General features: G+C 59.0%; 1 protein-coding gene across 6 annotated transcripts in view; it reads right to left on the bottom strand.

The window, feature by feature from the left end:
* The window catches only part of TNXB (tenascin XB), a 55993-nt gene that overhangs the window by 22900 nt on the left and 17273 nt on the right, over positions 1 to 15820 (bottom strand). For 3 of the 6 annotated variants that reach the window (XM_036108201.2, XM_036108204.2, XM_036108203.2), the window contains exons 7-16: positions 14704 to 15453; positions 13191 to 13559; positions 11860 to 12153; positions 9845 to 10132; positions 9183 to 9488; positions 7266 to 7598; positions 4090 to 4392; positions 2622 to 2921; positions 1117 to 1404; positions 547 to 855 (exon numbers count right to left, since the gene is read on the bottom strand). In XM_036108201.2, the coding sequence (XP_035964094.2) occupies positions 547 to 855; positions 1117 to 1404; positions 2622 to 2921; positions 4090 to 4392; positions 7266 to 7598; positions 9183 to 9488; positions 9845 to 10132; positions 11860 to 12153; positions 13191 to 13559; positions 14704 to 15453 (3540 nt within the window). The remainder of the gene's footprint in view (positions 1 to 546; positions 856 to 1116; positions 1405 to 2621; positions 2922 to 4089; positions 4393 to 7265; positions 7599 to 9182; positions 9489 to 9844; positions 10133 to 11859; positions 12154 to 13190; positions 13560 to 14703; positions 15454 to 15820) is intronic. The other 3 variants (XM_036108206.2, XM_036108205.2, XM_078055535.1) reach the window with 3 other exon arrangements.

Raw genomic sequence — 15820 nt, 5'->3', positions numbered from 1 at the left:
AGAGACAGGTAGAGATGGGTGATTGGTCTGTCTCCACAAGGCTCTCCAAGGAGAGGGAAGGAGGGGAAGAGGTGAAGGCTTGAGGTCAGTAATAAAAAGGAGCAACTATGGAACAGGGGCATTATAGTAAGTGTTAGAAGCCAAGCATTGGTTAGAAACCAAGCATTATGGTAAGTGTTAGAAACCAAACACTGAGTACGTATTGTAGGATTCTGTTAAGTGAGAGGCTTACAAAGGCAAAACTGTAAGGAAAGGAATTAGTGGCTGACAGAAGCTGGGATTGGGGGAATTGACTGCAAAGGGGCACGGGGAAATGGGCTGTGGGGTCAGTGGAAATGTTTTATGTCTCATTTGTGGTAAGTCTCATGACTTACATGTTTACCAAAACTCATTGTTCACATAAAATTGTCCGTGAATTATGCCTCGATGAGGCTCTCCCTCCCCCTAAAGTAGGGAAGTAGGAAGCTCAGAACCCCCTGGCTCGGTCAGAGCAGCAGAGCCGCAGCCGGCAGGAGGGCGGCGTGTGCTGGCCACAGCCTCACTCACCAGTCAAGGCGACGGCAGAGACGGGGCCCACGCGCTTGCCCTGGTGCAGCCCATACAGCAGCAGCTTATACCTGCGGGCTGGGTCCAGGCCCGAGACGCTGACCTCCCTGAGGCCGCCCTCCACCGGGACCACCTGGGGCTGCCCGGCCCTGTCCTTGTACTGGACCACGAAGGAGTCAAACTGGCCCTCAGGGACCGTCCACGCGAGGCTCACAGAGTCTGGCGTCACGCTGGTCACCTGTAGCTCCTCCCCAAGATGGGGCTTTGGGGGGTGCTTTGTTTTAGCATCGTCCACACCACTCCAGGGCTCTGAGAGGGAGACAGAGAGGGGGCAGCTGAGCTGTTTCTGGTAGTCTGGGTGACCTCAAAGGGCAGGACTGAGAGGTCTTGGGACAGGGCTTTGCCACGGCTGAGTCCTACAGGGCCAGTGCTATGGGACTGCGTGAGGAGAGTAACTACCGTGATGGCAGCCGGCACAAGTGGCCACCTGCTTCCCCGGCCCGGCTGGGTGCTGCTGCCGTGCCCGGGGGGCTCCAGGACCAGAGCCTGGCCCTGCACGGACGCTCTCACCTGTGGTGCCTTCAGCAGTGAGGGGGCCATGGCGCTTCTTGCCCAGGAGCCCATAAAGGAGGAATCTGTACTTGCGGCCAGTGTCCAGAGGGGTGATGGTGACCGAGCGCTCGTGGCCCTCCACGGGCACCACCCGGGGCCCATCCTTGTCCTTGAACTGGACCACAAAGGAGTCAAAGTGGCCCTCAGGGACTGTCCAGGAGAGGCGCAGCGCGTCCAGGGTGGGATCTGTCACCCACATCTCTCCAAGGCGGGGTGGGGCCCCGAGGCTGGCGTCACCTTGGGCAGCTGACAGAGAGGAAAGACTCTTGTGTTTATTTTTTTCCAGAATGACTCTTTGACTGCTTCCTACTAGAATTGGAAAAACCCAGGACTGCCCAAATGATCAGTGCTTCCCCAAAATATTTCCATCACCCTCCCATCCCAACTGGCCCATGCCTCCCTCCACTTAGCCGATGTGACATCTCTGGGAAAAAAGAATCCCTAGTTTCCTGCTTATCTTATTCCTCCTGCTATCAAGACTCTTCCCACCTATTAGAGACTATTTTCCTATCAGGGTGCAGCTTGGTTTGCTTATTTCCTTTTACCAAGGAGCCTACCCTTTGTGATTTCTCTGGCCCTTAGGGAAATCTGAGGGTCCTGGGGACATCAGAGGGGGCACAGGATACCTGATGAGTGTAGACAGCAGAGGAGAAAGTGGGATGTTATGATGGAGGTGGCCCTCATAGGGCCCGGGGGAGGAGTGGGGGCTGCCTACTTGGTGGGGGGGAGGAGGAGGGGAGCTCACTTGGAGAAAGGATCCGGTGTCTGCCCAGAGCCATCCTGAGGCTTGAGAAGGAGCTGGCCTGCTGCCTTCTTGGCCAGAGAGGACGCTGACAGCATTGTTATTGCTAGAGTTTTCTGGCACCAGGGAGCCCCCAAGGGCAGGGGAGGGCCTGGACTGAAAGCCAGGAAAGGGGCACAGCTGGGCTGGGCCCGAACGGGTCTGGCTGGGCAGCCAGCCCTGGGCTCCTCTGCTTCCCAGTTTCCGAGGCTCCGGGAAGAGGGCACAGGAGGAAAAGGGCCCTCTAGGGGAGGCAGAGAGGGCACCCAATGGGCCTGAGCCAGTAGGATAAGAAAGTGGGTGATGGCAAAACTCTCAGGAGGTAAGGGCTGCAACAAGGCTGAGGGCTGCAAGGCCCAGGCAGGCAGAAAGGGCTCCTGACTCCCTTCGCCCTCCCCCAGCACCCCCAGTCTCCCATGTCCCACCTTCCAGGAAGGGCCCTGAAGGGGCTTCCCCCATTCAATGGCAGTGGAAATTATGAGAAGAGAGGAAAAGTCAGCGGGGGGCACAGACCCAGGACCTGGCCCTGCTTTCCTGGTTCTCATTTGCCTTGAACTGGGGCAGGCAGTGTGGCTTTTCAAACGAAACAGAAGAGGTGGACACAGGGAAGGCCAGCAGAAGGAAAGAGACTAAGCAGTGTGAAGAGGGTGGGCAGGCTGCTGGGGGCCTGGGGGACTCTCACCCGTCTTTGCCTCCACAGAGACTGGGCTGCGTCTCTTCCCATCCTGAAGTCCGTAGAGCAGGAACCTGTACTTCCTGCTGGGCTCCAGGCCGGGCACGGTGACCTCGCGCTGGTCTGCGGCCACGGGCACCACCCGGGGCTGCCCGTCCCTGTCCTTGTACTGGACCACGAAGGAGTCGAATTCACCCTCGGGGACCGTCCATGAGAGGGTCACGGAGTCCGGGCTCAGGTCCGTCACTGTCAGCTCCCCCAGCCGTGGCTCCTCGGGGGACTCTGTGCCTGGGGCTGGGGGGAGGGGAGCTAGGACCCAGGAAAACATAGAACATGGCTGAGATCTTGGGCAGGAGAACCCCCTGACCCTGAAGGGCTCCTGGGCTCCCAGGGCCTCAAGGGGGCCTTGAAATAAGATGAGACACAGTCACACCTGTATTTTCCCTGCCTCTAACTGAAAGGTAGATTTCCTCGGGTGCTCACTGCGGTGCCAGCATACCTGGGACCATTTTCGTGTCACCTTAGAATGACTGCGCAGACTCCAAAATACCGTTTACACTCATCCGTACTTGGGAAGGTGTGTAGGTTATGACACATGCCCCTAAGTCTCATTGTTTAATGAACTGATAAACAAGTTCCTGTATTACTAAATCATAAATTTGAATTAAAAATATTTTGATAGGACGCCTGGGTGGCTCAGTCGTTAAGCGTCTGCCTTCAGCTCAGGTCATGATCCCAGGGTCCTGGGATCGAGTCCCGCATCGGGCTCCCCGCTCCGCGGGAAGCCTGCTTCTCCCTCTCCCACTCCCCCTGCTTGTGTTCCCTCTCTCACTGTGTCTCTCTCCGTCAGATAAATAAATAAAATCTTAAAAAAATATGTTTTTATAATTGAATATCAAATAAATTGGTTTCCTCTGTAACCCTATGCAATTATGTTATAGATTTTAAAGCCCTGCTCTGAGAGGGGTCCGTGGGTTTCATCAGATACTGTGGCAGAAAAATGGCGGCAACCTGTCCCCAGGGACCCAAGAGCAAGGGCCACTTCCAGGAGAAAGGAAGGCTATAGCACTCAGGGCACTAAAGAATCTCTGAGAAGAGATTCAAGGGATGTGTGTCATTGAAGCCCAACTAAAAAAGAACATCAGGGGAAGGTGGCGGCTGTGGCCAAGTCACAGCAGGGTTTTGAGAGAAAGGAGGGGAACAGCTGTGGACAATCAGGGGAGACAGACAGAGTCAGATTTAGGTCAGATGGAAGCAAGACATTCCTGCCTGAGGGAGAGGGCAGAATGGAGAGGAACTGGAGGGCAGGGAAGATTCTAGCCTGGGGAAGAAGTCAAGGGGTCAGGGAACAGATTGCCATGCCTGTGACCTCAGGAAGGACTTATGGAGGCCACTGAGGCAGGACCTGAGGGGGTTTGTGGGATGGGGGGATTCTGGGTAACCAGGGATGGGAACTGCCTCACCCCTGCTCACTCACCGGTCACAGCTACCACAGAGAGGGGGCCCACGCGCTGTCCATCATGTAGCCCGTAGAAGTTCATCTTGTATTTGCACGCAGGCTCCAGGCCGGGGATGGTGACCTCCCTGAGGCTGCCCTCCACAGGGACCACCTGGGGCTGCCCGTCCCTGTCTTTGTACTGGACCACAAAGGAGTCGAAGTCACCCTCAGGGATCGTCCATGTGAGGCCCATGGAGTTGGGGGTCACACCTGTCACTGTCAGCTCTCCCAGGTGTGGCTCTAGGGGCGGCTCTATGGCTGGAGTCTCTTCTGGTTGTGGAGCTGAGACAGAGATGGTGGGAGGCCGTTAGGAAAAGCCCCTCTTTCCCTTGTTAGTAACTATGTCTGTTGTTTTTGTGGTGCCCACGAGGTGGTTCCGATGTAAAACTACACTGATTGGCAACATCTGTCTGGCCACAAGCCCTCACTAAGTCCCCGCCAGGACCGGGGGCTGTGCTGGGGTTGGGGATGGGTGTCACTGAGACCCTGGGAGAGTGGCTGAACGTCCATCTGTAGGTCAATGGTCCCCTCCTCCAGGACCCGCAGACTCGTGCTTGCCTGGCATCTTCCTTGGGTGTCTGGTCTGTGGCTCAAACTCATGAAGTTCAAAACCGAGCTCAGGGACTCCCCCCACGCCTGCTCCGTCATGGCCTCCCCACCTCAGCAAAGCCACCACTTCACCCTGGATGTCGTCCCCGAGTCCCCTCACACCCTACATCTAGCCCATGAGTAAGGACTGTTCGCACGACCTTCAGAAGCTGACCCCTCCTCGCTAACTCCACTCCACTGGCGCCATCTCCAGGCACCACCCGTCTCCCTGGACTACATGGGTCTCCTAAATCCTCCCCGTCCTCCCCACCCCCTCCGATCCACCGTGAACACATTAGTCAGAGCCTGCTCCCACAAGGACTTCCATCTCACTCAGGGCAAAAGCCAGGTTCTTACAGGGGCCTCTGAGGTCCCACAGGATCATCTCCCACATAGCTCCCCCCACTCCAGACATTCCTGGCTTGTGCACAGAGGGTCGGGGCACTTTCCTCTGCCCGGATATTCTTCCCAAAGGCACACGTGCCTTGTCCTGTCCCTCCTCAGGTCTTCCCTCAGAGAGGCCCTTTCCCACATCCTTCCCACCCATTCACTGTCTCACCTGCTGGACTTTGCTTTTCTCCAGGTCTCATTGTTATTAGAGACGGTCCCACAGACAGATTTGTGCGGTCTGCTAGAACGTGTGCTCCCTGGGGAGGGGCTTTGCCTTGCTCGCTGCTGTGTCCCCGGCACCCAGCACACAGCAGGTGCCCCCACAAACGGTCGTTCAATTAATGAGTGGTCTGCATGACTGGGCTGGGAAAGTCCCAGCTCGGGCCCCGGTGGGCCCCACCCCCCAACTCAGCTAAGTCTGGGGGGCACTCCTCAGTAGGGACCAAACTTGGAAGGTGGTCCCAAGAAGTAAGACAGTGGCGGAGGTGGCTGGGTGGGTGTGGCTCCCAAGAGCTGTTTTCTCTGGCTTCTGCGGGAGCGTAAGACCAGGCTAGACAGATGAAACCCTGTTTGGGAGGCCTCAGAAAGACAGACCTGAGTCTGAGGGGAGGGCAGGGATGAAGGCGGCTGAGGGGGGCTAGGAGAGGCCACCATGTCATCAAATGTCTACGAGCAGTGTCCCATGCTCCTTCTAGCTTTGCTTGCTCTTGTCTCATCCACTTCCTGCTCACTTCGGCCCTCTCTGCACTTCTTCCCATGAGGAAGAGAAACTGTCCCTCACCATCCAACAAGCCTCATTGCTGAGGCTTGGTTTAACTGGAAAACGTGGAGTTATCACTACCCCCGAACATGGCACTGCGCATGCTGCATTTGACATTATCTTTCTCTACTTTAGAAATGTTTCTCACTGGCTGTATCCACCTCTTCCCTTGGCAATGGGAGAGCACGTGCCGCGGGCCAGGCACAGCCCCTGGGGCAGCTCAGCGGGCTCCAGCTGCCCATCACCTGCCGCTCTGACAATGAACACCATGCTCCATCCTGAAGCTGAGAACCAGAGAAGCCACAAACAGAACTCAGTCTGTCAAATGCTCAACTCCATTTTCCGTTACTGCACTGCCTCAGTCTGTGCCCAACACAGTCCATTCCTCCCTGGGGACCAGGGACAGGACCTCACAGAGCCCAGTGTGGCTGCCTGGGACAGAGAGCAGATGGAGGGGCACCCAAAGAGAAACCTTGGCAGCATGTGCGGGCTTGGCACGAGCCTCCACCCTGCTACTTCGGGCCCACAGGACAGTAACTCGGGGTGGCTTTCTCCTCTCCCTACTCTCAGTACTAATGGAGGAACAAAAAGAAATTAGGAGTAGAAGGTTCTGGAAACTAAGCCAGCCGTGAGGTTGGGCTTTGTGGAAGTACAGGAACCATGCTCTGAAAACCTGTATCTCTGCTTTTAAGTTTTTAATCTTTCCCCTTATAGTAAAAGGTGTGTCTTTGAGCGAATGGAAAAGAGACGCCCCTTGCTGTGACCAAGCTGGGCAGGTCAGCAGGAGAGTCCCAAGTCCCAGAGGCCTGTCTCGGTTCTGGCCCCTGATGCTGAGGCTCTGGAGAGGAGATCCCCGGGCTGGGTCCTTTGTGGTGCCAGATGGCCCCATACCTGGGCCCAAGAGAGGGGATGGAACGGATGGCCCTCTTTGCTATAAAGTCACTCACTGGATGAGCGGTAAAGAAACTTTCCAGCTACACTGATGAAGAGGCTGATGTCTCATGCACTTCTGATCAGCTGAGCCCCAGCTGAGGAACCAGCCAAACGGGCGCAGAGCAGACTCCAGACTAAGGACAATTATAATCATCCTATGGCAATGCTGACAGCATGTGCCTTCTGTGCCGGACCCTTTCTTAGTGCTCCATGTCTGTTAACTCATTTAATCCTCACTACAGTTCTGCGGGATGGCTGTTACTATCCTCCTTTTACGCCTGGGGAAACAGAGGCACAGAAAGTTTAAAATTGTTCAAGCTCACAAAGCTGGTTATAGCCCGGTCCCCAGTGAACTGTTCTTTCTGGGTCTCCCCCAAGCAGTGGGGGGCCTCATGCTACCACTACAGAAGGGAGAGCCATGGCCACGGGGAAGCTGGGGGCCACCGGTGGGAGGAAAAGGAAGTAGGTCCCCGCCCCCACTCACCGGTCACGCCCACGGTGGACACGGGGCCCTCGCGCTGTCCCCTGTGCAGGCCGTACAGGTGCATCTTGTACTTGCGCCCCGGCTCCAGGCCCCCGATGGTGACCTCGCTCTCGTCACCTCTGACACGCACCACCTGGGGCTGCCCGTCCCCGTCCTTGTACTGGACAGTGAAGGAGTCGAAGTGGCCCTGGGGGACGGTCCAGGAGAGGCTCAGCGAGTCTGGGGAGGATCCTGTGACCGTCAGCTCCCCCAGGAGGGGCTCCTCGGGGGGCTCCGGGGCCTCCGTGCTGGGTTCTGTGGGGCTGGGCGTCTCCTCCACAAGGTCCTGGGGGGCTGAGAGAAGACATGGGAGATACAGGCTTGCGGTGTGTCTTGCTTTGTTGGTTAATTACGACAATAAAGTACATTCAGCAAATAAAGTTCTCAGGCTGCAGTCTTTGGGGTTGGGGGAGCCTTTGTATTAGCCGTTCAGTAACTCGTGGGAGAGAGCTGAGACAGGTCCCTGGCCCCTGTCAGGTACTGCTGGCAGGACCGTATTGGCGTCTTCTGTCGGGGGCGGGGTCTCCCCTCACGTCTGAGAAAGGAGTTGAGGTGGGAAGAGAGGAAGTTCTGAGGAATTTTCTACCGTGTCCACAGACAGGGCTGACCTCTAGAAATCGAGGGGGCAGTAAGGCCTCTTCCAGTTTGCCTTCCTCCCTTTCAGCTCCAGCACCTCCCCAGGGTTTCTCAGTGGCCCCCACCCCACTTAGCAGGACACCAGACAGAATGTGCCCTGGCTAAGGCCTCCCTGGGCAGCCCGGCCCCTCCTTCCTCTTCAGACAAGGGTGGAGAAAGATGTGGGGGTGGAGGGGCTGGGAAGGGCTGCGCTCTTCTCTGGCTGCATCTAGAATCACAGCCCCGGGGACACCTATCCACTGTCTGGCAACTCGGTCTTTGCTGAGGCTCCGTGGAAAAGGGAGACTGGCTTCTGTGACCCACTCCCTGGGGGTACTACTGGAGTACTACTCAGGGGAGAGGAGACTGAGAGGGAGCATGCAAGGGTGGGCAAGGTAGGGAGATGAGGACAAGAAAAGGATACCGGGAAGGGAGAGAGTCAGGGAGAAATAGCAGCTCGCTCCTGAACAGCGGTTCTGATGCGCCAGGCACTGTTCTAAGCATGCACGTTTGTACACTGACTGATTTAATGCTAATGACTCTGAAGCAGGTACCATTATCCTCATTTGACAGATGAGGAAGCTGAGGTTCAGAGGTTCAGTAATTTACACAAAGTCCCATAGGTAGTAAATTGCAGAGCTAGGCTTAAAATCCAGGCAGCTGGATCCATAGCCTGTGCTCCCAACCACGAGGCTACACAACCACAGAAATGGTGCTGACCAGAGGGAGCCTGGACAGGTGGAGGAATGAGGGGCGGTGGGAAGAATGAAATGGGGCCCTTTGCCCTGCTCCCAGTTGGTGGGAGTCAGGGATTTGGGGGTCCGGGATGAGGCCTTTTCATGCCAGAAAGAAGCTGAGGGAAAGGAGGGACTCTTGTGCCTTGGATCTGTGGACTCTGAGCCGAGCAGCGATGGTGGGAGGGTGCGGGCAGCTGGTGGCGGAAGCCGGAAGTGACAGCAGCCTCAGCCAGGCCGTGGTAGGGGAAGGAACACAGTGGCTGAGGATATCTGTGGGGAGGACAGCCCTGGGTGGAGGTGTTCCAGATGTTTGGAATGGGGAAAATGGACCTGTTCTTGGAGATGGAGAAGCAGGGCTGAGAAAAAGGCCAGGGGCTGGTGGCTGGATGAGAGGCCCTGGGATGTGGGGAAATAGAGGGTAGAGGCTTGGCAGGACTAGAGCCCAGAAGGAAAAGGTGGAGGGAGGTCTGAAGGAGCCCCTGGGCCAGGTCCTACTCAGAGGGAGGTCTGGGAGGCCTTGACTCACCTGTGGTGGCCACCACGGACACAGGTCCCACACGCTGCCTGCCATGAAGCCCATAGAGGTTCATCTTATACTTCCGGTGGGACTCCAGGCCTGGGATGGTGACCTTGTTCTCATCCCCCCTGATGGGCACCGCCTGGGGCTGGCCCTGCGCATCCTTGTACTGGACCACGAAGGAGTCGAAGGAGCCCTGGGTCACGGTCCAGGACAGGCGCAGGGAGTCTGGGTTTGCCTGAGTCACCCACAGCTCCCCCAGCAGGGGCTGCACTGTGGCCTCTGGGTGGAGGGACTCCGCTGTCTGCTCTGAGGCTGTAAATAAGAGGATCCAGTGAGGGCTGTACTGGCAGCCTCAGATTGGGGTTCGGAGTTTGGATGGGCCATCATACCCGGGGGTCACTATTCAGTTAGCATCAATTAGGAGTGCTGACCTCCTGGGAATTCTGGCACAGCCAGGGTATGACACATCTTCTGGGCCTTGGGGAGCAGCTGAATGGGATGGAAGGGCCCTAGCAGGACGGGGGAGGCTGGCTCTCCCTCAGCCTGGGAGCGGGGCCAGGACTCGGAGTCAGCCATCACACTGGGAGGCCCCCCCTGGTTCCTGGCTGAGGGCAAGTGTGGGGAAGGCTGGGAAGGGTCACATGGGGGCTTAGGTGGTTGCCACTCACCAGTGGTGCCATCGGCTGTGAGGGGGCCATGCCGCTTCTTGTTGGCAATCCCGAACAGAGTGAATCTGTACTTGTGGTTAGGCTCCAGCGAGGAGACAATGATGGAGCGCTCGGGCCCTTCCACGGGCATTGCTTGGGGCTGTCCATCCCCGTTCCTATATTGGACTACGAAGGAGTCAAACTGGCCCTCAGGGACAGTCCAGGAGAGATGCAGTGAGTCTGGGGTGGGATCTGTCACCCACAGCTTTCCGAGGCGGGGAGTCGCTGGGCTGGGATCACTCTGAGGCACTGGGAGGAGAGGTAGAGAGAAAGGAGGAACACAGGTCAAAGGAAGAGGGGAACTCCATCTCCCACATAGAGATGTTGTGTGAGGTTGTGCAGGCTGTTCACTGCACAAAGGTGCATGGCTGAGGGAGCACTGAGGGACTGAAATGCAGCCACCCTCTGCTTGCCAAACTGTGTGCCCTGGCACAGAGCTATGCTCACCTAAGGAAGGGTGCCTTCTTCTAAAGGGCACAGAAGCACCGTATGGACTAGTGTGGCCCTGACTCTGCAGCCTAGTGAGGCGCTTCGGAGAGAAGGGAGCCCAGCCATCTCTTTCTGTGTCTCCACAGCCAGGGAAGTCTCCCAGGGCAATCTCTACTGCTTCCAGACCTAACTACGAGCTCGCTTCTCCTCCAAGAGAGGGAAGCACCATCTTTGGAGCTTTTGAATGCGGGAGAGCCTCCCACACCTGTGTTCGGGGGCCCCACCTCCTTCTCTCCCACCCTGTACCACCAACACTTCACTCCCCACCACTGTGCCCCCTGGCATTTGCAGGAGCTCCTCCCCTTGGCCACTAGCTCCCTCCAGCCTCCACCCTCCCTTCTTGCTCTCTAGTCCCAGCCCAGATTCCAGAAAGAGCCGTCTACACTGGTTGTAGCCATGTCCTCACGTCCATCACCCTCTCGATCGAGCTCCACCCTCCACTGGCAGCTCTCAACCGGGCCAGCAGTGACCTCGCCACTGTTAAGTCCTGTGGACTCACTCGTACGGAATCTGACATGTCTGACCGCGCCCTTCATTTTGGCATCCAGGACACCACTCTCCCTGGCTGCGCCCCTCTCCGTGAGTCACCCCCTTGGGCTACCCTGCATGCTCCTCTTCCTCTGCCCATGCCCTGAGTGTTGGCCAGCGTCTCTGCTCCCCCTACACCCTCACCCTGGCTCCTGTCTCCCAGGTCCCTTCTTCAGGCCTTCTCTCTGCTCTCCAGACCTGGGAGGGCAGCAGTGATCACCCCGTGGCCCCGCCATTTTCTGCTTAAGTGCCCTCCCCATCTCCGTGCCCGGACTCTCCTCATCTGTAAACGGGCATGCCTCACGGGGCTGCTGTAGCCAGTAAGTGTGCTGATACACTGAGAAAATCTTGTTAACAAATGCTCCACAGAGGTTTATCTAAGTGTCCCAAGCTGTGCTTGGTCCTCACCTCCGCTGTTCCTTGCCTCAGGGCACGGGACTGTCTGCTCTAGAAACAGGGGAGCGCCTGGGCCTCCTCATTGTCCTTCACCTGCCACATCCAGCCTCACTGCCTCCATCCCAGGCAGGCCAGCATCATTGCTTGCTGGCTCTTAACTCACTTCTCCAGCTACACTCTGCAGCAGCCCCAGTGTTATGTAAGATATGTATCAAATCATGTCATTCCCACTTACAACCCTCACATGAGCTCCAAGCTCCTCAGTCAGACACACACAAGCCCAGTCCCCTCAGCTCCCCAGGTGCCCTGCTCTCCATCCAGAGGAAACAGACAGATTCTCCTCCAGGGCCACACTCGCTCCTGCCTCACTCTCCATGGCTCCCTCTGTCCGCACTGCCCTCCCCAACCTCTCTGCCTGACCCACCACTATTTTCCCTTCAGGATTCATCTCAGGCCCCACTGCCTCCAGGAAGCCTTCCTGGAGTTCCCAAAGCACTGGGAGGACCTCCTTCAAGACCATGCAGGGGGCAGGGGTAGGGGTCGGTGTGACTGTTCTCACTCACGGATCTTGGCTTCAGCCACCAGGGGGCCATGCCTCTTCTTGCCCAGGAGCCCATATAGCAGGAATTTGTACTTGCGGCCAAGGTCCAGGTTGGTGATGAGGGCTGAGCGCTGGGATCCTTCCACAGGTACCACCTGGGGCCCATCCCTGTCCTTGTACTGGATCACGAAGGAGTCGAATTCACCCTCGGGGACCGTCCAGTGCAGGAGCAGGGAGTTGGATGTCATGTCAGTGACTATCAGCTGGCCCAGGCGTGGCGGGGCCAAGGGCTTCCCAAGCTTCGCCCCATCCTTGTCTGGAATGTGGGGGCAAAAGTAAAGCAGATGGACTCAACCATTGCCTCGTCTCTGGTCTCCTTCCCTCTCCTCAGCCCACTGGGTCCCTCCTTCCTGGACAGCTCCATTGCTCAAAGCCTCCCCTTCCTCCCCTCCCAGGCCTCTGTGAGCAGCCCTCTTTGTTCTGCGGTGAGAGCTTTAGCCCTTCCCTTTTGCTGGCTTCCCCACGCCTCGCAAGCAGCCCAGTCCCTCTCCACATCAAGAGCTTTGGGGGAGTTTCAGGTCCCCCCCGGCTCTTCCTGAGTCAGAACCTCCTCACTGCTGCTCTGGAGCAGCTGAAGACTCCTCCGCCCACTTGGACTTTTCTCTCCCTCGCTACCCGCTCTCCTAGCGCTGAGCCTGACCTGGAGTGGCCAGCAGAGCAGCTACCCGAGTCCCATAAAGAGGGACTGGGAGGGAAAGTGAGTGCTTCACGGGTTCCACCAACCTCACCCATCTCTGAAGCCCTGCTGGCTCAGAGCTCCCTATGCTAAGGAACCTCCATCCCCAGCAGAAATGGGGTGGTGGGACCATGCAGCGCTGTCCACTGCGGCCAGCCTCCCAGGGTGGGGGGCCACCGTCCTAGCCTGCCCAGTGAGGGGATAGTGGGGCTACGGGGAAGGGAAGGGGAAGAGGGGGCTAAGGGCCAGTACCCTCAGGGCTAGAGGCCTTGCCATGCCTACCCGCAGAGATCTATGAGTGACCAGGAATTGGAGAGGACACAGGGCAAAGAAAGCTGCTGGTGGAAAGCCAGAAGCCTACAGCCTCTCTTTCTGACTCCCTGCCCCACCCTCTGACTTTTCTCCTCCCATCCTCTTTTCCCCTTCATTGTTCTAAGACTCCCTCCATTCCTCTTTCCTCCGAAACTTCTACTCCAACCTTCTCTCTCCTTGTTTGCTCTTACCACTGCAACCCAAACACTGGCCCAGCCCTTCCATCCCCACCCCACCTCTGAAGCCCGGATGGCCCAGCCCCTCCCCCATCCTCAGGACACTGAGCTGAGCAGTGCAGGATATACCCATAATGCCTTGGTAGATGAGAGGGGCAGAGGGCACGCCCTCCGGGGGGACCCCACGGAGTGACAGCTCATAGGGGGCTCCAGGAGGGGGTGAGGGCACCAGAGCCTGGCGGACGTCCCCTGGCAGGAGTTCCTCGTGTGCTCCCGGCCCCTCGGGCACCCGAAGGCGCAGCTGGAAGTGGGCAAACGTGTCAGGCTGAGCTGTCCAAGCGACGCGGAGCTTCCCTGTCTTGTCTCTGCCCAGCACCCTCAACTCTCCCAGCTCCTGGGGGCGCTGCTGCAGTTCGGGGGCCCGGGCCCCTTGAGTCGTGGAAGGGCCTGAGGGAGGAGGCTCATCAGTGGCCCCCAAGAAGCCCAAGGGAGAGGACCCTGGGAAAGGGCAGGGTGAGAAAAACAGGAGAGTCGAGAATGAGAGCAAGAAAGGAAATCCCAGCCCCCAGGTTCTGCCTTCTAGCCTCGAAGAGCCTACAGACCCTCCCTCCCTGCTCCTGAGTCTGCTCCCTGGGCCACCGCATCCTCCCAACGGTCTACCCAGTCCTCCCAGCACCCCTGCCCACCACATTTCTGAACAGACAGGCCTGCGGGCAATAACTAAAAGAAATGCGGCCATCCTTCCCCTCACAAGGCTCCTATGACCTCCAACCCCCCACAGACTGCCACGGCCCTCCCTAAGCACATCCCTCCCCCCTCCCTCCCCCCCACCCCACCCCGTGGTGATCGTGGCTTCCATTAGTGCCGCGGTGAGAAGCCTGGAAGAAAGGGGGAGAGGTGCTGTTAGGGAAGGCAGATGCGAGGGAAGAGTGGGTAGTGAAGAGAGAGGGAAGAGAGAGGGTGTGTGTGTGGGTACATCCAGCTCAGGTGGCATCTGGGCCCTAGGGGGGAAAGAACAGGTTCACAGCCCTCCCCAGGGCAGCCAGAGAGCCCCCCTCCCCCGAGCCCAGCATCGCTCCTGTGGAAGAGACAAGCATGAAGTGGTTTCATCTCTCACAGACACAAGCTGCCTGATGGCTTCAAGGCCACCCCCACACAGTTCTGATGTGTCCCTTTGAGGTCAAGGCCAAATTGTGGAAAAGAGTAACCACTGACCACAGCCTTCAGCCACCCTCACCGCAGTGAGTCAGAGTGGGGAAGTGACGGTGTCACTCGGCTGCCCCACTCACACTGCTCCAGTGAGTTTTTGTAGACCCGCCTCCTCCCCCCAAATGCCCCTTCCGTTGCCCAGGACGGCAATCCTGGCAAAGTGTCCGGGGAACCCTAAACACCGGCTCTCCTCAGCCCTGAGTGTCCCTGAGGCCCCTGGGGTGGAGATGGCTTCTAGGGACACCGGAGGCCATGCTTTGCGGTGGGGTCCCCTGGAGGCTGGACCGGGTAGTGCTTGAAGGCCGAGGGGTGTGGCGGGGGTGGGGTGGCGGGCTGAGCAGTGAGGCGGTGGGCGGAACTCTCGGATGCGGACTCCAGCGGCAGGCGAGGCTGGGCAGGGGATGGGTGGTCCCACGGCCCCAGCGCATGCTACCTGTGGTGGTGATGAAGGCGTAGGACTTGGAGGTCTGCCCTGCCCGCACCCCGTGGACCTCCACGTGGTAGGTGGTGCCGGGCCTGAGGTCAGGTAGGCTGACGGTGCGCGTGGTGCCGGGCACGGTCAGCTCCTCGCCGGGGCCCTCTGCCGGCGGCTGGGGCCGCCAGCGCAGCACCACGCGCTCGAAGTGGCCGCGGAGCCCGTCAAGGGACACGAGTAGTGCGCCGTCGGCGGAACTGCCCAGCACCTCGGGCTTGGGGTGGCGGGGCGCGGCCACCCGGTCGACGCCTTCGGGCGAGAGGCCGTGGATGCCCTGGTTGGAGTCCCGCTTCCAGGTGCCGGGGTCGGGGCTGGCGGTGGGGTGGGGGCGACGGGGCGACGGGGCGGGGGAGCCGACGGGGGCGGCAGCCGCCCGGCGCCGCTGCAAGTATTCGTGGATGTTGCGCGCCACCGACGCGTAGGTCTGGTTGGCCCGCAGGGGGTAGCCATGAGCCCTCAGGTGGCGCTCCAGGTCTTGCACGGTGCCGCGGAAGCGGCCCAGCTCGCCCGTCAGGTTGCCCCACGCCCGCCGAGGGGGCTGCGGCAGGCTAGGCCCAGGCTGAGGCTCCTCCTCCCCCTCCTCTGCGGGCCGCGAGGGCCGAGCCGGGCGCGCGGGGCGCGGGGGCCGCGGGGCCGGAGTCGGCCGGGGACGGGGCTGGGGGGGTGGGGCTGGGGGGCGCACCTCCGGGTAACTGTAGTGGCCTGGTGCTGCCGGGGGCAAAAAAGGGGGGAAGGGGGAGAGCAGGTCAGTGGCAGCCCCCCGCCCCTCCGCCGCGCCCCTGCGCTCCTCCCCACGGCAGCCCCTCCCTCCGTCCCTCCCGCGGGAGCCAGAGGCCTCTTGCCCGTGCCCCAGCCCCACCTGGAAAGAGAACCAGAGAAAGGAGTCAGTGTCCCAGGAGCCCCTCCCCGCTCGCCCTCCAAGCCCGCCACTGTTGGAACCCTAGAAAGGAGAGAGAAGCCAGCAGGTGGGGCCCTGTGTCTGAAGGAGAGAAAGGGGAGTGGGAGGAGAGAATGTGAGCTACTGCGAGGTGGGCGTTCCTCTGTCACAGGAAAAGAAAATAAATATCCATCTGTT

Source organism: Halichoerus grypus, chromosome 9, assembly GCF_964656455.1.
Source record: "Halichoerus grypus chromosome 9, mHalGry1.hap1.1, whole genome shotgun sequence".
NCBI classification, from domain to species: Eukaryota; Metazoa; Chordata; class Mammalia; order Carnivora; family Phocidae; genus Halichoerus; species Halichoerus grypus.
Note: the sequence above shows the minus strand (reverse complement) of the source record. Positions and strands in the feature narration are given on the sequence as shown.